We start from the raw sequence: 23,065 nt of genomic DNA on the forward strand, positions 1-23,065 counted from the left end.
CCCGTCCTGCTTTAAAATCTTATTTTAAAATAATTGTGAGAGGAACTTAGGGCCTTGGTCTTTGGGCTTTAAACATGTGTTTTCAAATACATTAATGCACTTAGAAAAATGGTTTTAAAGATGATTTGAAAACATCAAAACATGCAAACATTTAATGCCAAGAGGACTCCTATTCATTCTAAACATATGAACCTTGAGTCTTCTTGATCTTCAATCTTCTTGGGTGCTTGCATGAGCTTCTTCTTATCTTGAGATAGTCTTCGAACACATTCTTGCACTCATACGGCTTGAAGGATGACCACCAAGACTAGCCCTTGTTCTTCTAGCTTCAAGTGTTGACATGAATGAAACCTGTCTAAATCACAACACTAGAGAAGCCATTAGCAAATTACCATCAATTTGGGTTTGTTGATCATCAAAACAAGAGAGGGATGTACCCTTGGGCTTACAGTGTGAGGCTGCACAAGTATCCACACACGAAGAGCAAGTAGGACCAATCATATTAGTCTCAACAACAAAAAATTGTGGTATACCTTCTTAAGGCTTGCCACCCTGGTGGCTCACTAGAAAGGCCTTGGAGTTTCAATGCCCGGCCTTGCTGCAAAGAAAGCGCCCCTTGTTACATGACCGTGACTTCTTCTCGAGGCCATCTTTCGAAACCACCCCCCTTGGAAGTTTTTCTTAGAGCCTCCGACTTTCCTCTTATTAACCTTGCCGATTTGGGCATAGATGGAGCACTTCCTTCTGCAATAAAAGCAGAGTTGTGGTTATTTCTCAGAAGGCCCTCAGTCGAATGGAGCATGTTTAACAGCTTTAACATCATTGCATCCAGGTTGTTCGTGTTGTAATTCAACACAAACGTGCTGAAGGATTCATGGAGAGATGCTGGTATAATATCAAACTAAGAATCCGCATCAATGGTGGCACCGAACACATCTAAGTCATTCAAGTAACCCGTCATTTTGAGGATGTGCTCCTTGATTGTGGTGTCCTCCACCATTTTGGTAGACATCAAGAGCTTCATCACTAACAGCCTAAAAGTATGAGTTTTTTCTCCAAACATCTCTTTGATGCTAGCCATAATATCCGATGCATAAGCCACTCCTAGTGCCGTTGTTGCAACACGATGGTCATAAATGCCAAGATATAGCACTTGGCCATATCATCATCATCGTGCCATTTAATGGACCTGTCTTTCTCCTCTTATGAGGCATCAAGACTTGGGGTTTTGGACGCCTCTGTGTTTAAGACATAGTTGACTTTTGGCGGGATAAATACTATGGTGAGGTTTCTTTTCCAGCCCACGTAGTTAGGACAGGAGAGCTTATTGTCATATAGAATCCTAGCCAATGGATTGAGGGCTTCCATTTTATTAATATACATCCAAAGGAATAAAGGAGGCATAGCCAATCAACTACTATAATTATTTCATGACATATATCCAACATGTCTGGGTTTTTGAGCTCTTTGATACCACCCATTTACGTCCCATCCAGAGGACCCTCTATCCTGTGGATCAAGAGAAAGTCGATTTTTCTCCAATGGGCATTGGAAACCCATTCAAGTAACATTGGCTATTAGCTTTTGGCTTAGACAATATTTTTCGTGAATGAACGGATTCATCTAATCCACCATGTTTAACATGATCTCCAATTTGATTCGGCCTCCAAGCATCGGTGCGTGTCTATCCTTTGGGTGTCAACACCATTTGCTCTGTTAAGTACACTCACTGCCTCGAAACATGCAGAGAATCACAATAGTTTATGCTTTGACATGTGACCATTGAGCCCTCAGCCATATTCCTTATCCCCGTAGGAGTCTAACGGTTATTCTAGCTAAAAGAAAAGGATTGTCTTCTGCTTTGGCATGTGACCATCTTATCCTTTTGAACTAGCCAACTGGTGGATGGTTGTTGAACGCGATGAGAGCTGTTCCCTATGATCGAGTCCCATTTATCAACTTAATATACATAGAGAGGGTTTTCTGGGAGACAATACAATTCAACCATTCATAAGCATGCTGACATCCGTCCCATGAAATAAAGCATGCATCTAAACAACCGTAAACCATAAACATCATAAAGTACAACCTAGTTTGGCATAATCCATTAGGAAGGAACTCCCACTGTCCATGCTGAAAAATCAGCACCCTTGTAAACTCCATATTGGCAGAGTAGGTCGTGATTATGGGAAACCAATTTGATTGGTATAACGAAAGTTTTGAATCGCCATGTTCGTCGATCCCATCGTGGTACATCCAATGCCTCTAGCCGATTTCCACCATTGATCCTTCGCCGGTTTGGGTTTCACATCCAATGCCTCGATCCAACAAAAAATAAAAAATTCATAATTGTAGCCTATAAGATCTATATATGATCGAATGTGGATCTCCATGGGAAACCGGTCCTTCACACTACCGCCCACCGCCCAGAGAGAGTACATCAAATAGGAAGAAAAAATATATATATTGCATATTTAATTATTATTATTATTACAGACCAATAATTAGAAGTCCATACGAACCATACACCGAGGTCAAGAAGCCCTTTCATTCCCAATTATTACCATGCACGATGATCCATCAAAAACCATGTAAACATCCACATAATAGAACTATGAACCTTCATAAACCATTGATCTCGGGTCCACCATGATCAAAAGATCATAACCATGATTAAATAATCCATCACCTTTGTTTTAGACTGATTGAAAATCAATCACTGGCATGAAATCCAAAGAAAACCTCACAAGAGAAATACAAAACTATGAGTGGGATCGATGCAAGGATCCAATGTCAATCTAGCTTGACCCACATTGGGCAGACTGAAGTCTCACGCAAGTAGTCTAACTGCGATCGCATTAGGCAAGTGCCCTCCACAAGGACATTACCCAGAAGAAGGCCATTGGATCAAAATACCCCGAATCGCATCCAATGTGGTTGTCCTTCCACCAATCCTTCATTTACCAAGTTCAGTCCCATAGTGGGTGAATATCAATTACCCCCTAGGCCCACTCAATGGTATACCTTTCAATGTATTAGCTTGAGCTAGCAAATGCATTCGAAAATACCTTTGGAAACAATCATTACTTTTCAAAAAAAATCTTTTGATAAATAATTTATCAAATTGGCTGGCAGGAGAGGTGGAGGTATCTTTTAAAAATACCTTTGAAAATCCATTATTTAAAGGCCTAGTTGAGATCGAAACTGTAAATGAATTTCATCTATAGGAGAGGTGGAGGATTCCTTGTTCGGCATCACTATTGACCACATAGGTTACCTAATGACCCAGTACTAACCACAAGTAATCCTGGATCGGGGACTACTGTTAGATAGACGAATGACATAAAGCACGCCCACAAACCAAAATGACCCCTCAGGTCTAAGGACATATTACAGATCCCTAACTGATAGAATAACCATATCCAAATCCTGGTCCACGGGCCATTTTGTAAAGTTATTGTTAGCCCAAGGGTTCTCATGGCTTCATCCAATCACCATGTTTTGATGATCAGCAAACACAAATTGATTACTTCTTTTATGGACTAATGTGTTGCCTTGAGTGTTGTGCTATAGACAGGTATCCACAAGTTGATTCATGCTAGCACATTACAACACATGGCCTATGCTTGAGAATGAACCAAACACAATTCAAAGGAGCCGGAACAAACATTAATCATCATGCCTTGGAGGTTCAACCAAGGAGAAGCTCAATCTCAAGCATCTCAAGCATTTGAACAAGCAAAGAAGACCATTGAAGGCCAAAGGTTGAGGATCAACAAGCACAAAGGTCAAAGAGCTTGAATACATGGGTGACATCATCCCACAAGTGACTACCTCAAACAATGGAAGATTTCAATCAAAGAGCTGGAATTGAAGGTCTCACAAGCAAGCCTTGCACTCAAAGGACGATCAAATGAAGGGTAGTTCAAGATTCATTCAAGAGAGTGCATAGAATGGTAGAATTTATATCCCTATCTCTTATGCCTATTCTTGATCAAAGCACACTAAAAAATACCCCTAAATATTTTTAAAAGTGACCCAAAACCAAGTGGCCCCAAAGCCCAAGTGCTAAATTAAGTTTTAAAATGGAAAGACATGAAATTGGCACTTGAAAAATGGATCCGGCACATAAATCCTATCATTACTGGTTCAAAATATTTTCAATATTTTTGAAAATATTTTTAACAGAAATATCTCATCATTTCCGTTCAAATCAAGTATAAAAACGTCGAAATCCGATAAGAAACGAATGAAATATGAATTTTACAAGTTAACAACTGAAATCTGGAATCCAGGTACAGAATTCAATGGTATTCCATGGTATTCCACGGACCTCCGTGTATGGAACTCACTGGAACCCCACAAAGCTCCATGGAGGATGCTGGTCCAAAATAAAAATTGTCGTTGGAGTTCTAAAAGTTGCATAGAATTATAGTTTTGCCCCTGTAACGAATAGTTTTATATATATATATATATATATATATATATATATATATATATATATATATATATATATATATATATATATATATATATGGGTTTAAACTTGCATTTTAACTTGATTAAAAGGTTTTCCAACCCATCTAAGTCCTATAAGAACACTTGCAAACTATTTTTGGCTAACATATTTCTCCCCTATTGTTGTGCCTTGATTTTGACAAATCATCAAGAGAGTTGGAATAGGCTTCAATTGTAATATTTTGAGAGAATTGTAGTGAGCTTTGATTGTTGTATATCAAGCCTTCAAAAGGCTAAAAGAGTGTTCTTTTCTTGTTCTTCTTCAACATTGTAAAAGAGCGAAAGGGTGTCGTATTTAAGTCCCTTGGAGCGGTGGAGCTCGAATTGTAATTGGCGAGTGCTCGTGGACACGGAGCCATCTTCATGGATGAGTGTTGAAGATGTGGAGCCATCTTCATTGTATCAAGAATCATATTTAGTGGATTGCCTCAAGGAGCTAAACTTAAGAAGAGTGGAGCAGGCTTTGGGCCGAACCACTTTAAATCTTGTGTGTAATCTTCTTCTACTTCTTGGTGCACTTTCTCTATCCCTACTCTTTTACTTGTGCTTTATTTCTATTGGGATTATCTCTTGCTTGATTGATGTGAATACCTTTGATTTGTGTTTATTGAAGATATCTCTTGAATTTGGCTAATCAACTAACTAGTGCTTATTTGTGTAATCAAATTACATTGATTAAGTTAACAAACTTAAAACTAGTGTTGAATGGTTATTGAGTGTTAAGTGTTGCTAATCAATCTTCCATTATTTAAGCTATTAAAAGCAACACTAGAAATCTTAATAGCAAAAATTTTTAAAAGGTAAAATTCTATAAGACAACCAATTCACCCCCTCTTGGTTGCCTAACTGGGATTTTAGTTATCCATTCAGTGTGTGAACCATTCATTGCACCCATCCTACCAGCTTAGAGTCAACTACTATAGTGACCGAGATAAGGAACCCCAATGTGTGTATGGAAGCAGGTCTGATGTTGGTTGCGTATAGGTACAAGATGCCTAATATCAACCTCAACTAGGAACATTTTAGGTCTCCAAAGAACCAGAAGGCCATATCTAATCTATATGTGCATGGCCAATCCTGCGATGCTACCTAATGGACAAACATGTGTCAAGAAGCACATCACAAACTCCTGTAAAGTACAATAGATGTCATGAAACAATCAATTCTCATTAAAATAATAGTTTCAATACAACAACAATTGGTTTTTAGGGCACACACTCTAGCATCGGGTTCCGAATTTGATCATTTGAATTGAATCGATTAGATCAACTGTATGAGATACATGGAGGAGTTGCAACGTACATAGGGCGTGTGCTTGTTTATTATAAGAGATACAACATACTTATGGTGTGTGCCTTTTTTAATTAACACGTGCTTAATTAATACTTAAATCCTATTGGTTGGGAATTAAGTGAAATCTTATTGGCTGATTATTATGTGCATTCCAATTGGTTGAAACTAAAAGGAAGAGAAAGCGCAAAATGGAAAAGGTTTCTAATTTTCGTGAGAGTCCTATTGAATTTGGAAACTCACATATATGGGAAATTCGTTTTTCTCGATCTTATTGTTTCAGGAAAAAAATGAATAGTAAAATTTTATTTGATGCAGTTTCCAAAATCAATTGGGATACAAGGAGGAAACAAATTTCACCAAGGAAATTCTACAAAGGGGAGAGAGGGGGTGGATGGTTTTACTCTCTTGGAAACTTGGATGTCCACTCTCTCTTTCCTCTCAAGTTCGTTTCCTTGCTTCTTCACTCTCTTCTACTTCTTTGGAAGAACAGGCCAAAAGGATTTTAGTTGGGATTGGATCTCAAAGAAGACTTCTCGTCTTTCTCCTTCAACCCGTGCAACTCGTGGAGCCACTACATCGACTTTTGGAGTGCCCAAGTTTGAGAAACGTCGAGTACCTTGCAAGGAGTGGATCAAGCACTGATTATCCTTCAATAATCTGTGGTAGAGTTTTCTATATCTCCTAAATTTTGATTCATCACCATTGGAATATAGTAACTAGGATCTTGGTTTAAAGTCGTTGGGAATAAAAGTTTTGTTTTCATGTGTTCTACTGCTTTCAGGCACATATTTCTTCCCAAGCCATCTTTCATTGGATGCCCATAAGATGTTATGGAGCACTTCATCATTCACGGCTACATAGTGCCTAAACTAAATTTCAGCTGAAAAATATTTACAGTTAAATACAGCTGTGTTAGGCAACTATTACCCACCCACATTTTTAAATGCGAAATCCCGAAAAATACTTTTGTGATGTTCCGTAATCATATTTGCTAAGCCATTTTCTCGAAATTTCGATTCTTTTTTTTTGTGGCCAAAGTAAGTAAAATAATGAGATTTTCCGAAGCAGATATGATCCACTTTGGAAGATTCTATTATCCCATCTCCATCTGTTTCATCGAAGAATCTCGAAAATGGTTACAGAACACAACTTATGTTTAGAGTCTATCATTTCCACAAAAATCAAATTACACCATTGATGGTTGAAATATTAATCTAGACCATCTCCTACCGGGCCTAACCTTTGATCGTACATCAACCAGTAGGTAGAGACACCCATAGAATATGGGCAATCACCACCATATCTGTCTTTTAAGGCATAGGTACTGATGTGGCTGTTATGCCTAAATGTTAAAGGTTTCTATCTCATCCTCCAAATTTAAATTAAAGTTTAGTTATCTTTTACAGTTCCATGATGTAATTCTTGGAAAAAGGAGTTCATCTTTCTTCTGTTAGACTGTATTTTATGTTTGAAGTATTGTCCGTGCTTTTACTGTTTAAAGAGATTCTCCAATTTCGATAGAAGTAGCATTTTGTTTTTAATTTTATAATCTCTGTACTTCATTTATCTATAAAAAAAAGAAAATTTGAATTTTCATAGCAGATTTAACTATATCTAATGAAGCCTTTTCTCTAGTGCATTGGGCTTTTAGTGTTTCTTTTATTGTGCATATTGCCCTTTCTTCTGGCTTCTTTAATAACGTTGTACTTCATTTATCTAAAGTATTTTCTTTTACTGTTTTTGAGCATAATATCTTTCCACTGAGGATTTGACTTTGAACTTCTGGTAGGTTTTATTTTAGCCAAAAGTACAGAATGTGGGCACATGTTTTGAGGAATTACGAATTTTGGTTCCTTTTAAAACATGAATGAAACACGGGCGATTCTTCAAAATCGGGTGGTAAAAAGACCCTGATACCCTTTTGACATCGACAAAAATCTCCTTTTTCATTACTGCCCTTAAATTGGTGCGCTTCACGAGGCTTGTTTTGGTTCGTCTGAATGTGTATCTGAACTGACAGAATCTTGGGTTCGTTTCTATCTTGGCCGTCGGAAATAACTAGAGACAGATGGATGCTTGACACGTGTTGGAAAACTTTTTGGAACGCTGGTGCCTTTATATGGAATGGTGGCGTCTTCTATTAATACCACATCTTTGTATGAGATTCCACCAGTGTACCCATTATTTCCGCTTACACCCTATTTCCGCCGGCGTCCCCTTGATATTCTGACGGCGTACTTCTTATTCCGGCGGCGTATTCGATATTTCGGTGGCGTACTCGATATGTTTGGAACACATGTTTGAACCCAGAAAATCCGACAGCGTACTCGATATTCCGGCGGCGTACCTCATTATTTCCGCCGGCGTACCCCTGAATTCCGCCGGTGTACACCCTATTTCCGCTTACACCCTATCTCAGCCGGTGTACCCCTTAATATTTCGACGGCGTACTATAAGAATCCAGTGGCGTACTCGATACGTTTGGAACACATGTTTGAATCCAGAAAATCCGGCATCGTATTCTATATTCCGATGGCGTACTTGATATCTTTGAACGATGGGTGTTTCGCATACTTGATATTCCGACGGCGTACTCTACAATCCAGCTGCGTTCTTAGCCAAAAGATATGTAAGAAATAATAAAATATTCAATAACGTCGCCGTTTTAAGCCAAAAGTGGCGTATTCAATAACGTTACCGTTATAAGCCAGAAGAGAAGTGAGGACCAAAAGAGGAGTGAAAAGATTCTAAGCCAAAAGAGACGTATTTAATAACGTTACCGTTATAAGCCAAAAGAGAAGTGAGGACCAAAAGAGAAGTGAAAAGATTCTAAGCCAAAAGAGACGTATTCAATAACGTTACTGTTCTAAGCCAAAAGAGAAGTGAGAAAAGATAATGATTGACTTTAGGTTGTCAGTGTTTCAAAAAGTTTTCCAACATGTGTCAAGCATCCATCCGTCTCTAGTTATTTCCGACGGCCAAGATAGAAACGAACCCAAGGTTCTGTCGGTTCAAATACACATTCAAACGAACCAAAAAAAGCCTCGTGAAGCGCTCCAATTTAATAGGCAGTAATGAAAAAGGAGGACTTTGTCGATGTCAGAAGGGTATCTGGGTGTTTTTACCACCCGATTTTGAAGAAACGTCCGTGTTTCATTCTTGTTTTAAAAGGAACCCGAAATTCGTAATTCCTTGAAATATATGCCCAGATTCTGTACTTTTCTCTTTATTTTATGCAATGCGTAGAGTTGTTGGTTTTTCTTTTACTGTTCACAGATCTTTAAATATAAGAAAAATATGTAAATATTCGAAAACTTTTGAATTTGGTAGCCAATATTTTACAGACCATTTTTTTAATTTTTGTTGGGACCCATGTAATTTGACCACTGACAGTACTATTTTCTTCTTTCTTCAAAAAAGCAAGTCACCAAAAGAGTAACTTCTAGCATAGACCTGAAATTCTAGGAAAGAACTGTCAGTGATCGTATAAGTGGTCACTTTATTTGTTGAGTTTTTGTTGCTCTTTGCTTTGTTCAGAAATCTCTGAAAATTGCATGGAAAATCTAGAAAGAGTGTCCTGTTTAGAATCTTCAGTCAGTAGACAGAAACAGAGCATTTCCAGCTTTCCCTTTTTAGAGAAATTAATTTCTCTTATAGGATATGGAGTTCTTGATCTCCAGCTACTAAGTTCAGTTAGATTGTCCTACCAAAGAATTAGATCAGTTGAATTGCTTTTGAGTTAATATTTTGGACAAGTTTTTTTTTCTTTTGCTCATCAACATGAAACTTTTTTTGAGAAGTATCTAATCTTCAATTTTTAACATGTTTTCATCTGGGTTAATAAAAATGATGACTTACAGACCTTGAATAAGTTGTAATTTAAAAAGGAGGCCTTTGAAGCACTAGTAAAATGGGAATCGGAAAAACCTTCTTACTTCTCAGAATCCAAGGGAAAAAAATCTACGTTTAGGCTTAAGAAAAAATGCCATAATTTCAGCCCTTCTTCAAAGAAAAAGACATCCAGAAATTTTATTTATTTTACTTCAGGAACTTGACAAAATTACACTCTTTCCAAGATGGAAAATCTAACGATTTTGAAGTTTTAAAGATGAAACACCTGTAGACATTTGACAACAAATGGTTCTTCTGAGAACTGAGACAATGAATGTGTAGAAATTATTAATTCAAGAATTCAAAGTATCATCTAGCAAATCTAAGAGTGGAAGAGAAAATTTGGTGTTATGCTAATAGATCACAGTCACAAGAAAATTCATACAATTTCCATGATTTTTTACATCTGAATATCGGTGAGATCAAACCAAATTTGTTTGAAAACCTTGATGATAACATCGTGGTAGACGTCCGAATTTAATGAGAGATAGCATGCCAAGAGCTCTTCCAAGTCCTTCGATGCCCGGATATTGTTCTCCACTATCATTTCCACCATAGATTCTCTGAAATCTCTCTGTGGATCAAATGATGACTTCATAATGGCAAAGCTTTCTGAGACACTATTCCTTCTCGATCCCATTGTCGACGTGTTCTTCCGATTGGTTGCCTGTAGCTTCCTGCTTGCTAGCCGTGGAGAATTCGTGCGAATTCTTAGACCTTGAGAAGACTGTGAAATAGATTTTCTTGCTGAATGACGAATTTTCTCCTCTAATTTCGCAGAACCTCTGAATTTGGTATGTTCTGTTTCTTTCTTCTGAATTTGATCGCGAATTGGGTCACTGAATTTTGTAGGTTTTGTCAAGATGGGAGGAAGTTCGAGCTCTGAAATGGAGTCGAACCCGTCGGGCTTATTGATTTTCTGAATATAAGACTCTTTGTTATCCATTTCGATAATTATATCGGTAGCCGAATAATCGAAGGTGGTGCCACAGCTGCAGCCTGATGAGACAGAGGATGTGACTAGCTTGGAGGAAGATCTGTGGTTTTTTCTTTTGGTTTTTCTTCTGGAATTCCTTGGTGGGTCGTGGAAATATGTGTCTGAGGCTTTGAAGTTTATTGGAGAATTGTAGAATTGATCACTGTTTGGTTGTGTGGTGAAGTAGTAGGACTGTCGTGGGTGCGAAAGTTGTGGGTCTTTTCTGGGTGTAGATGGTGGTTGTGTTGCAATTGGAGGGTGTTTATTCTTCTTGGGATGGGAGATGTTTTGGCTTCTAGTTTTGGTCATGTCTCTGAGCTTGTAGAACCAGGAATTTGGCATCAAATCAGATAGCCTAAATCTATAATTACCCATGAAGATAACTCTCTCTCTCTCTCTCTCGGAAGAAATTCTCTCTTGATAATCTCTACTTATCTGAAAGGAAATCCTATCTCCTCTGTCTCTGTTTCTTTCTTGGATGAGAGGAAGGTGGGGGATAAATAAAGGTGGAAAAGGTAGAAAGGGAAAGAGACCTTGGAGGTGTGTCTTTAAGCTGAGATGGGACCCACAGAATTTTTCAAAGTGAAAAGTTGGCTTGAAACCAAACCGAAGAGAAAAGTACGGAATGTGGGCACGAGGAGTTACGGATTTCGGTTACTTTCTAAAACAAGAATGAAACACGGGTGATTCTTCAAAATCGGGTGGGAAAAAGACCCCAATACCCTTCTGACATCATCAGGACCAAGATGGAGTCCTCGTATGTTGGTCCTTCTGACATGATGTCAATCATCCTCGTATGTTGGTCCATGGAACTTGCACCATTCTTTTTGTATCGGTGGGACAGAGTTGTTGTACCGTTGGCGTACATATATTGTAACTGTGGCGTATCTGTATTGTACCGATTGCACCCACGTAGCGAATCAGTGGCGTATATTTACCGGTGGCGCATATTTCTTGTACCAGTGGCGTACATATTGAGAAATAATGACTTGATTGGAAAGGGCACCATCATTATGAGGCACCGTTCTAGGAGGCGGTAAATCAGAACCGTCGCCAACTTATGTATATTTATAGTGTGCGTTGGGTTCTTCTCTCCCATCCCATTCGAACCGTCCCCAACTAGTGCAAGTCTGCAACTCTCTTCTCTCAACAATGGCTGAAGAACCATTCAAAAGTAAATATGACCTCTCCATCCCGCAAGGATTTACTTTTGTTGATGTGGAATCTTTACCGGACAGTAAATACCTCTAGGAGTTCTTTGGCGAGCTGGTGGCGAAGAGGACAAGTCGGGCGACTCTCCTCAAGGCCTCAAGTTCCAATCCCCCTCCCCCTCCTCCCCCTCCTCCGATGACCAGGGTTGCCACCCTCGAGGATGGCTCCGAGGCTTGTCCTAAGGCAGAGGACCTTTAGATTGTATATATAACTTTTTTGTTTGTTTTAACTTTTAATATAACATATGAACTTTTTGTTACATCAAAAATGAGTTTTAGTATGAAGATAGAAAATGTCTGTCTGGGTAAATTATTCCACGAGTGTTAGTATTATAGAGAATGTTTGGGTAAATTCCATGAGTGTTTGTATTATAGAGAATGTGTGGGTAAATTACCTTAGAAATGAGTGTTTACAGTATTATTAAAAAATTATAGGTTGGAAAATGCAGACGTTTTTAAATCACGCGGCATTTCTGATGGGACGCCAATGTTACAAATTCAAAATGGCGTCGTATTTGTTGATAAAGTTGGCCAGCAAACAGAGGGTCAATTTTGAATTAATTATGCTGGCGTTAAAATAAGGATTTCAGTCTCATAGGTCTATACACAACAGTGGCATATTTGTTGTTGTCTAGCACGGATCAAATATTGTTGTGCTTTTTCTTGTTTTTATTATATTAACTCTTCACATGCTGGGTTAAGAAGATGGGGTAGAGTTACTTTTATGGTATATAGGAGTGTTCGCTAGTGATTTGCTACCGGTTAATGAACTCCCTTCATGTAATAGCAAAATATTGACTAGGAATGACAATGTATGATGAATGATGATTGGTAGAAATAGGCATGTACATTAACAATGTTTGATGATCCATTTCTCTAAATTACAATAGGGGGTGGGAAAATAGCTGCCCTAACATAATACACATAGATACCCTTGATTCATCATCCTATACCCTACATTTTCCATAAACCCCACCCAAAAATTAATTGCATAGGGTGCGTCTTATATGGGGTATGTCGTCGGCCGTGAAGGAGAAGTTACAGTCCCTCAATAGGCACTCCATTTACTTCATCACAAATACCCAACAATCAAATCTGCATGCATAGATGTGGCACGCATGATTAATTTTCAGTAGAGGAGATCTAAAGAGAATCGTTTTAAATACACTCACTCGTTGTTATGCAATGGTTGCTTTGTTGCAATCATAATTGGCCATTCTTCGGGATTTTTTCCGCGGGTTGTTAAGTATATCTTAAAATTTTAACCCGTGCCGACATTGATTATATATAATGTTAGTACAGTTTTTCCAACTAAAATGGGAAGCAATATATGATTAATCATAGGGAACACTTACAACACTCTCCACAGGTTGGGTGCCTTCTACGCCCAACAATTCAAAAATTACGAATGCATTGCATTCCATATCTACGATAAGAAGAACCTAATGGACTCCGGTGCATATTGAAAGAAGTATTTGTTTAACGTTATTAATGGGAACGAGGTCTAAGTCCCTGAGGTATGGTACTAGAGATGGCATGGTCGGCGGGTTGGTGTAATTTAGCTTTTCCTATATTTACAAGGTAGTAATTATAATAACCATGGAATGGATAATTATAAAACTCGTTAGAAGGCAATCAATGGTGACTTTCACCTTCCGCAAGGCGGCACAAAAGGGTAATGCACCGACCCTTACCCTATGCTCCGTTTTCATCCATTCGATTAAGGTGCTCATCAAAAACTGTTAGAAAATGTTAGAAAATCCCGAGCAAAATTGCTACACATAGCGAAAAATTAAACCGTGTAGAACAAAATATTTGCTCTAACCCAGGATTCCTTGCTCTAACCCAGGATTCCTTGGGACTAATTGATTACATAGTGATTTAATAAACATAACTATAAATACCTTATTTGGCTGATGAGAAGAAAAACGTCTGCGTGATCTACTCCTCGAAAATCAGCCAACGATCTAATCGATGCGAAACCTCAAGTTGAACCGATGGATTCCTTTCGTTGCATAAAGGATCTTGGAAAAAAATCTTTGTTTACTTTATAATCTGATCTAAATCAAATTATAATATGAAAATATGTATTTAGATCAATGGAGCTTGGTTGGATGTTTGTCTTTGACTTAGAAAAGATAAAATTGGTTGATGAAATTGAAGAAGAAGAAGAAGAGAAAGACTTTAGGCTGTCTCTACCATTTCTAGCACATGGAATTATGGAAGGGCTGTAGAAAACTTCAGCAATATGTCTTATATTTATAGAGTTCTCAATTTCCATATACACAATCCAAAGTTTCTAGAGAATTCTTAAAAAATAAAAACTAGCCACTATTGGAAGCTCCAATTTGAAAACAAGCTAGTTTTCTTTTTCAAAATAGAAACCAAACAATGTGGGAATGTTTTTAGGAATTCTTGGACTTTTAGAAATTCCTAAATTGAGTTTTCCAACTAAAAATGTGGGTTGCTTTATTGGATAAAAATAATCCCTAAAATATCTCCTACACTCTTCCCTTTTTCTACATTCCCGTTATAATGTTGTAGGTCAAATTTTGACCTCATTTTTAGACAAGTAAATGGCATAATTAAAAATAATAATAAACTATAAAGTTGTATATCTTTCAAAGTTCTTCGAAACTACTTACAAATTTATTTTTACAAAGAGATGAGTAAGTTATGACTGTTTTAGTAAAACTAGTCTATAAGCTAAACTTACAATTATTTATTTAATTTTTTTAATTAAATAAACTTATTTCCTCCCATCCAATAAGTTAAAAGCTCCATCCGTATTTTTCTATAATTCCCAAAATAACTTTTATGGTTAATACTTAACTATTTTGGTATTCCCAATCTATCCCATAGTGCAAATACACTATATACATTGTGTATATCCTTTCAATGCATCCGATGCCACTAAACTAGTTCGTATATGCAACCAAATAAATGCGGAACCTCTATCTAATAGATTATAATAGGTCAATCGAGAAGTGAGTGGGATCGTAGCAGGGATTTAAGGGTAGATCCTGCAGAACCCATAAATGGACCCCACTGTGATTATTGCTCTGTAGCCAATGCTACAATTGCATTAAGTTAATGGCCTCTATGGAAACGTAACCCTGAAGATAACTGTCAAATCATCATACCCCTAATCACATCAAATGAGCAACTCCTTTCTCAAAGTGCACATCTACCGAGTTGAGTCCTACGGGGGGTGGACATCAACTACCCCTGGGCTCACTCATGGTATACCTTTCAGTCATGCAGTGTTGGCCCGCAAATGCATTTGCTAAAACTATTTCAAAACTTATTTTGTGAAATACTTTTGATATACATTTTATCAAATCCACTTGGCCAGGTATTTTTTAGGCCTACCAAAACCGTAGATGTTATCCTATTAAATAGGTGGAGAATTCCATATCGGATATCACTATTGATCTCAAAGGTTTGTCCAACACTCTAGTACTACCCTCTGGTGACTCCAAGAGAGTCACGGTTAGATAGACAAAAAGTAAGACTCACCAACAGAGCAATATGACCCTCGGGTCAAAGGACCTGTAAAGGGTCCTGTCTGGTAGAATAGCTCAACTATCTCCTGTCCACAAGCTATTTTAATGTGATCATGTTCAGTACGTAATCTCATTGTCGTACCCATTCTATCTTGCTTAGGGTCCACTACCCGAGTGATTGAGATAAGCCACTCCACATCTCGTACATGTAGGCAAGATTGATGCTAGTTGTACAGGAGGAGGTGTCCAACTCAACCACAACTAGGAACTATTAAGGTCAACAAAGAACCGAAATCCCATATCTCCTTGTTCTCTAGGATCTTTGAATCCATGAGCATGGGTTTCCTACTTTGCTACTTAAGGACAAATACGTGTCAATGATAAGTAATATATCACACATATTTAGCTTTTAGTACCCATAATTTATCATGAAAAGAAACTTTTATTGATTATCATGTGAAATATACTGGGTTTTAAGGCACCTACTCTAACAATCTCCCACTTGCCCTCAAAGCCAGTTATGCATATATCTCAGACCCATCCCCTCCTCATGCCTGTCAAACACCTTTTGACTAAGGGGTTTGGTAAAAAGGTCCACCACGTTATCCGTTGAAGCAACCTTTGCAATAGCCACATCTCCTCTGTCAATGATTTCTCATATCACATGATAGTTTCGAAGTACATGCTTGTACTTCTGATGAGACCTCGGCTCCTTTGTTTGAGTAATCACTCCGTTGTTATCACAGTATAGCGTAATGGGTCTCTCAACAGAGGGCACGACTCAAAGGTCGTCCAAAAACTTTCACAGTTGTACCGCCTCTTTTTGTTGCTTCACTCGCAGCGATGTACTCAGCCTCAGTCGTGGAATCTGCCGTAGTATCTTGCTTGCAACTCCTCCATGACACTGCCCCATTTGCTAAGGTGAACACAAAACCCAATGATGATTTCATGTTGTCAACGTTAGACTGAAAGTCTGCGTCGGTAAAACTAGAAACAACTAGCTCGTCTGCACCGTAAACTAAACAATAATGTTTAGTTCTCCTAAGCTACTTGAAAATATGTTTAACTGCTGTCCAATGATCTAGACCTGGGTCCGACTGATATTTGGTTACCACACTTACAGAGTGACAAATATCTGGTCTTGTACATAACATAGCATACATAAGACTTCCCACATCCAAAGTATAGGGAATGTTGTTCATAACCCGCTTATCCTCAGGTGTCTTGGGAGACATCTTCTTGGATAGCTTGATTCCATGCCTGAAAGGAACTAATCATTTCTTGAAATCCGCCATGTTGTACCTTGCCAATATCTTATCTATGTAAATTTCTTGTGATAGTCCAAGCTTCATATTCTTTCGGTCTCTAAACAATTTAAGCCCTAGAATATAGAAGCTTCTCCCAGATCTTTCATAGCAAATGTGCTTGAAAGCCATAACTTTGTACTTGATAACATTCCTACATCATTCCTAATGAGTAGGATGTCCATAAAGAACCAAGAATGTCACCGCACTCGCACTGACCATTTTGTAAAGACAAGCCTCATCTACGTTTTGACAGAAACCAAACTCTTTGACTGCTTCATCAAAATAAACATTCCAACTACGAGAAGGCTGCTTCAATCCATAAATGGATCTCTGCAACTTGGACACCTTTTGACTACCCTCTCCAGCAGTCTCAAAACCCTTTGGCTGGACCGTGTAAATATCTTCCTGAATGTTTCCATTCAAGAAGGCAGTTCTGACGTCCATCTGCCAGATTCCGTAATCATAATGCAGAGATAGCTAGTAAAATCCTAATGGACATTAGTATGACTACTGGTGAGAAGATTTCCTCATAGTCAATACCAGCCTTTTGACTATAACCCTTTGCCACTAGCCTAGCCTTATAAGTCTCCACCTTTTCATCAGGGCCTTTCTTCCTCTTAAAGATCCATTGGCATCTAATGGGTTTATGAAATACAAGTGTGGCAACCAAAGAGGGGGGATGAATTGGTCAATTAGAAATTTTGGCTTAATTAGGTGTGAAGGTTAAAATCAATTAGCCAATTTTAAGCTATTTATATCAAACCCTAGTTCAAGTAATCAAGATAACACAATTAGGGTTTAGATATTTCTTATCATTTATATTTTCTAACCCTTGTTCAATAAAAACATAAACACAAGAAAGGTTAGAATTTACCAATCACCACAAAGAGGTAAGAGAAGAGGAAGGAGACTACAAAAAGATTTATAGTGGTTCGGTCATTAACCTTCAAGAAATTAATAGATTTGAAGGTTTAAGCTCAAGTAAGGTTTTCAATAAGTCCAAAAGTCCCTTTATCCATTATAGAACAACATATTTATAGCCTACAATGATTGACAACCGTTTGGGAAAGAAAAGATAAAAAAACGGGTCAAAAAAGCAACTAGCTGTTATACCTCAACGACTAGTTTCTCACGCTGTGGTGGTCGACTAGGGTAGGGCGGTCAACCTCCGAGGGTCATCTGAAATTTTGAAAAACCGAAATTTTACTGCCCCGGTCGACCGCGACTGCAAGAACAGTTTATGGCCGCGATCTTTTAAAATTCATATCTCACTCGCTTCTCGTTGGATTTTAAAGTTCTTATACACTACGGATATGAGAAAAATGAGAGCAATCAGTTAAAAATATTTTCATAAATATTTGAAAATGTTTTGGATCCATTTAATTAGGTTTAAGCTGATGTTTTCATAATTCAAGTGTTAATGTCATTCCTTTTCATTTGTAAACTTTGGTTAGCACTTATGCTTTCGTTCTTGGGCTATGGACTTTTGTTTTAATAACAATTATGACCTTTGAAAATGATTTTACATGAAATACAAATAGGTTTTAAGGTTGGTTTTGAAAGAGGATTGAAAAACACTTGAAAATGCAAAACCACTTGAAAAAGCTCTCCAATACATTCTATAAAGTTAAACTACTTAGCACCTTGATCGTATTGGCTTCAAAGGTCTTCCATGGGCTTTTGGCTTGTAAGTGAACACTTGAGAATGCTTTGGTACATGTGACTTCTCTTCTTGAATGAATCTTCACTTTTGAGGCATGAGAAGGTCACCAACACTTTGTTCAACTTCAAACTCCTCTTGGCATATGCTAGGCATGCTTGTGGGATCCTCAACTTGAGCTCTATGCTTGGACTTCTTCCAAAGATGATCTCTTCCATGTGTGTACAAGCTCTTTGGTCCATTGTGCATGTTGATCCGCAAGCCATATGTGTACAAGCTCTTTAGTCCATTGTGCATGTTGATCCGCAAGCCATATGTGTACAAGCTCTTTGGTCCATTGTGCATGTTGATCCGCAAGCCATGTGTTGTGTTGAGTTTTGTAATGACGATATGACATGTCAAGTTCCTGTCTAAGGCACAACACTCAAAGACAACACATTAGTCCATAAAGACTAATCAATTTGGGTTTGCTAGCATCAAAACAAGAAGAAAAAGGTGAATGATTGAACCTATGGGAACCATTGGGCTTACATTCTCCCCCTTTTTGATGATGGCAAACTAAAATTGATTAGGAGGCAGGAGATATCAAAATGATAAATAAATAGACATCAATTGATATAACAATAGAGCATAGCTTCCCATCACTATATGCACAAGTGTAATATATAAATGTAAAGCAAGTGATGCATATAAGTTATGGACTGCCTAATCAATTCCAAAAATTCTCCTCCTTTTGGTAGCAGTAAAAAGGGAGGTTTCAACAGTGAAAGCTCAAACTAATATGCCAAGATGTGCAATAAGCACTCCCCCTATCTACTTATTATGAATATGATGTGCTCAAAGTGAATAATGCATGAAAAGAATGAAGCATCATAGGTAAGTAAGATATCCACCCTACCTTTTTTTGTTTTGAAGTATGCAAGTATAGACAACTTAAGCACAACTAAAGGGTGTTGAGTAATATAACCATTTTAAACACAACCCTATGAAGTATATGAACACAAAAGATTTGACAGTTAAGCACTCCCCCTAAATTTTGCTATGCATGAACATAGATCAATCAAGGCATGACATAACAAGTGAAGTGATTGAGAAGATATGACATTTGACGGTTTTATTAAGAAACTATCATGATTATAAGGTAATCAACTTGAATACACATGATAGGGATAGGGACAACCAAAAAAATATAGAAATATGATTGAAATTTGCAAGATACTTCTATGTTTAGTCCTATGTAGAGCTATGCAGGATGGGCACAAGAAAAGGGTAACAACAAAGTAACCTTGTAGCCCATGAAATATGAATGATATAACATTTTCAGCTCTCCTAATGCTTATCATAAAAGATTTAGCAAGAAGCATTGAGTACAGTGCATGACAAGCAGTTTTTTTTGTATTCAATCTAAAAGATTTACATTTTAGCACATCAAATGGGGCAATGGACATTGTGACCACATCACTATGGTCCATATAAAGATGCGAATAAGACAATTTAGCTCTCCCCCTAAGTATTTGTTATTAGCCTTAAATGAAATGTATAAGGCAAGGCATGACAATACACAATGGCTAAAGATATGACAATGAGTTCATAGCCAAGGAAACTTATCATGAAGATTTGGTATAAATGACTTATAATGCACATGATAACTAAGAATTCATAGAAACAAGATGATCAATTTGAGCACAATCCTATGAAGAAGAGTTCTAGAGAGTTTTCAAACTCTAAAACAAGTTACTTATCATTGGAAGTGATGATACCATATGAGTTCATCCAAGATAAGTCCAAGCCTAAAAGGATATGACACTGAGGCTTAGGCTAAGGTTCTTGTCATAAGTGAAAGATGATCTCAGAATGAAAGTATAAGACAAGACCCAACTACACCACAAATGGAGCAATGAGGCTCCAAATGAATGCTCTTACCATATGGAATGTAATAACCATATCAACCCACATATGATAAGATGGAAGAAGGACGGATATGATATGTAAAGCTTCCCCTTTGTTAAAGACTCATATAGTGTATGAATTTAAAGGGCTGTCCAAACTGAGTCACCAAGGGATTTGGAAGTGAATGACTGAATAACAATCCTTATGCTACTAATGTATGCTTGCAGGAGTAATCAGGTGATACTAAATGAGATGACAACCTAGCAGACCATGCTCCCCCTAACTATGTGCATATATGGTATATATATATATACACAAATAACACATCAAAGCACATATGGCTAATCATGGTTGAGATGTTGGCTGGAAGCCAAAAAGATTAGGTGTTTTAATTAAAAGGTGAGGATATACTCTCCAACTTACTAAGTAAGAGGACTAAGAGTACCAATTGAGTAGCTTTTAACTTTAGGGTTTAACATCTTACCATATAGCTAAAACCACACAAGGGAAAATATATATATATATATATATATATGAGGAAAAGGATTGTACACTCGACCGTACCTAAAGTTAGGTACGGTAGAGTGCCAAATCACATGGGTCCCCCATTTTTGGTGGGCATCTAAACCATTCATTTGCAAGGCCCCATCATAGATAGGGTGCATACCAAAAATCAGCACCATTGAATCATCCTAACCCCTCCAAAACTGGAGGCCAAAATGGGCAGATTTGTGGACAAACACTGTCTGTCCATTTTGGCCTCCACAAATGGATGGGTTAGGATGATCCTATGGAGCTGATTTTTGGTATGCACCCTATCTATGATGGGGCCTTGCAAATGAATGGTTTAGATGCCCACCAAAAATGGGGGACCCATGTGATTTGGCACTCTACCGTACCTAACTTTAGGTACGGTCGAGCGTACAATCTTATTCCTCTATATATATATATATATATATATATATATATAGAGAGAGAGAGAGAGAGAGAGAGAGAGAGAGTTATAAATAAGCTAATATAAGCATACCAGTGATAGCAAATGATGACAAGTGATTATAAATCTATCCTAGGATAAGCAACTATATTCTATTATGAAGTAAACTAGTTCTTTGAGATTTTCTATAAAGGCAAACTAGTTTTCAACTATTTAGCGAATGTACATTTTCATTTTTATTTTCATGTTCCTTATTAGCTTATAAGATGTGTTTTGATAGATTAAATTTAAGTAAATAATTAAGTGTGATTATCAAAACACATTTCGTTTTAATTTTTCCTTTCAAAGCCAGTTATGCACATAATTCAATTTTAAGCATACTTTTGGTTTTTTAGGCATAATCTCATGATTTTATGATTTTCACAATTTGAAATGAACTCATGAGATATAAATTTGAGTGACTTACGATTTCTCATATTATTGAATTACTCAAATTTTATAATGATCTATCTCAAGAATACTCAAGTGTTGATATTCATAGATCACATATAATAGGCAAAACATTTATCAATTCTAATCATATGCCTTTCATTGAGTGGATTTTAATGATCATAATATTTTAATGATTCCACTTTAGTTTTGAAGCTCACAAGAATAGAATGTTTTAAGTTCAATTATTTTGTGAACTCAACAATGTCATATGGATAATATATATAGATGATAAATATCAAACATACTCCATAATGACAATGTGATCTAATGATTGGTGTGAAGGATTTAAGATAATCAAGGTTTCTTAGTACTTCACATTTTTTAATCAAATTTCACTTGTTTGATGTTTTAACATAATTTTGGAGTTTTTTTCAACAAGTGATTTTCTCATATGATTTGCATGTTATGGATGACTGAGAAGTTAAGGTTATGGACATGCTTCATATGACTTAGTTTAATTAGGATGAATCAAGATTTCTTCATTGAACTAAGTTGCATTTGCAATTTTCCTTAGAAAAAATGAGACATGATCTTAAGAGCCAAGGATTTTCATGAATAATCAAGGAAGAGAGATATCTTGGGCAAATGCAATCATTTTCACTTCTGAACTTCTTAAGATTTTAACAAGATGTATGGAGATTCATTAAGTTTTATGTTTAGACCCATTTTTGTTCCTTTCACAATACATTTGACTTATTTGAGCATAAGTTTCAATTATATCTAAATTTAGAGATTTTTGTTAAATCAACTAGGCTAATCCTATGGGTCATTTAAGGTACTAAGTGCATGAACATATTTCAAGTAATATACTAAACACTTAGACTAGTGAGCATGATCATACCAAAATAAGAGAGTATATTCTATTGTGCACCATAACATGGGTTTATAGATATCAATATACTATATCATGTTATCAATGGTATGAATATCACTTTATAGATACATATAGATAAACCAAAATAAGTATATGTGGATCTATAATATGTTTTTTAAAATATGTGATCTTTAAGCACTAAACATCTAGACATATAATTTTCAATAATTACAACATGTCTAGAGTGGATTTCAAATGATTTATCATTTTAGCACAATCAGCATAGATACATGGAATCAAACAAGAATAGGCACATAGTGTCTATACAAACAAATTTATCAATTGATATTCAAATTAAAGCACACACATAAACTAGATATCAACATGGGACATCTAGGGAGCCTTTTCCAATAGATATGACAATCAACACAATTGACTAGATACAATGATTTCTTTATATTATTATTAAGATGTAGTATCTAGAAAACAAGATGGAAAGATCATAACTTTTAAGCACAAGAAATTTTCAAAAGATTTTCGATTTTAGCACATACTCCTAAATCTACTAAGCAT

General features: G+C 36.9%; 2 protein-coding genes across 2 annotated transcripts; both read right to left on the reverse strand.

The window, feature by feature from the left end:
* Window positions 1–10,011: 10,011 nt before the first annotated feature.
* On the reverse strand, window positions 10,012–11,153 carry OFP1 (ovate family protein 1). The gene has a single exon (XM_077380813.1). It carries the CDS (start codon window positions 11,051–11,053, stop codon window positions 10,103–10,105), a length of 951 nt encoding a protein of 316 aa, XP_077236928.1. The 5' UTR covers window positions 11,054–11,153; the 3' UTR covers window positions 10,012–10,102.
* A 5,006-nt stretch (window positions 11,154–16,159) lies between these two features.
* LOC143878911 (secreted RxLR effector protein 161-like) lies at window positions 16,160–16,630 on the reverse strand. The gene is made up of 2 exons (XM_077381125.1): window positions 16,483–16,630; window positions 16,160–16,401 (listed from the first exon to the last, which is right to left on the reverse strand). The coding sequence occupies exons 1-2, from the start codon at window positions 16,628–16,630 to the stop codon at window positions 16,160–16,162; spliced, it is 390 nt and encodes a 129-aa protein (XP_077237240.1).
* Between the last annotated feature and the right edge of the window lie 6,435 nt (window positions 16,631–23,065).

The sequence above is a fragment of the Tasmannia lanceolata genome, unplaced genomic scaffold (genome assembly GCF_043159265.1).
Source record: "Tasmannia lanceolata isolate RefF3 unplaced genomic scaffold, GAP_Taslan_0.1 ptg000006l, whole genome shotgun sequence".
Classification (NCBI taxonomy): domain Eukaryota; kingdom Viridiplantae; phylum Streptophyta; class Magnoliopsida; order Canellales; family Winteraceae; genus Tasmannia; species Tasmannia lanceolata.

Excerpts from the sequence above, each read along its gene's own strand:
- OFP1 (XM_077380813.1), bottom strand. The coding sequence starts at position 11,053 with ATGGGTAATTATAGATTTAGGCTATCTGATTTGATGCCAAATTCCTGG.
- LOC143878911 (XM_077381125.1), bottom strand. The coding sequence starts at position 16,630 with ATGTCTCCCAAGACACCTGAGGATAAGCGGGTTATGAACAACATTCCC. Across the intron at positions 16,402-16,482 it reads CAAATATCAGTCGGACCCAG|ACGAGCTAGTTGTTTCTAGT; the intron begins GTCTAGATCATT and ends TTTACGGTGCAG.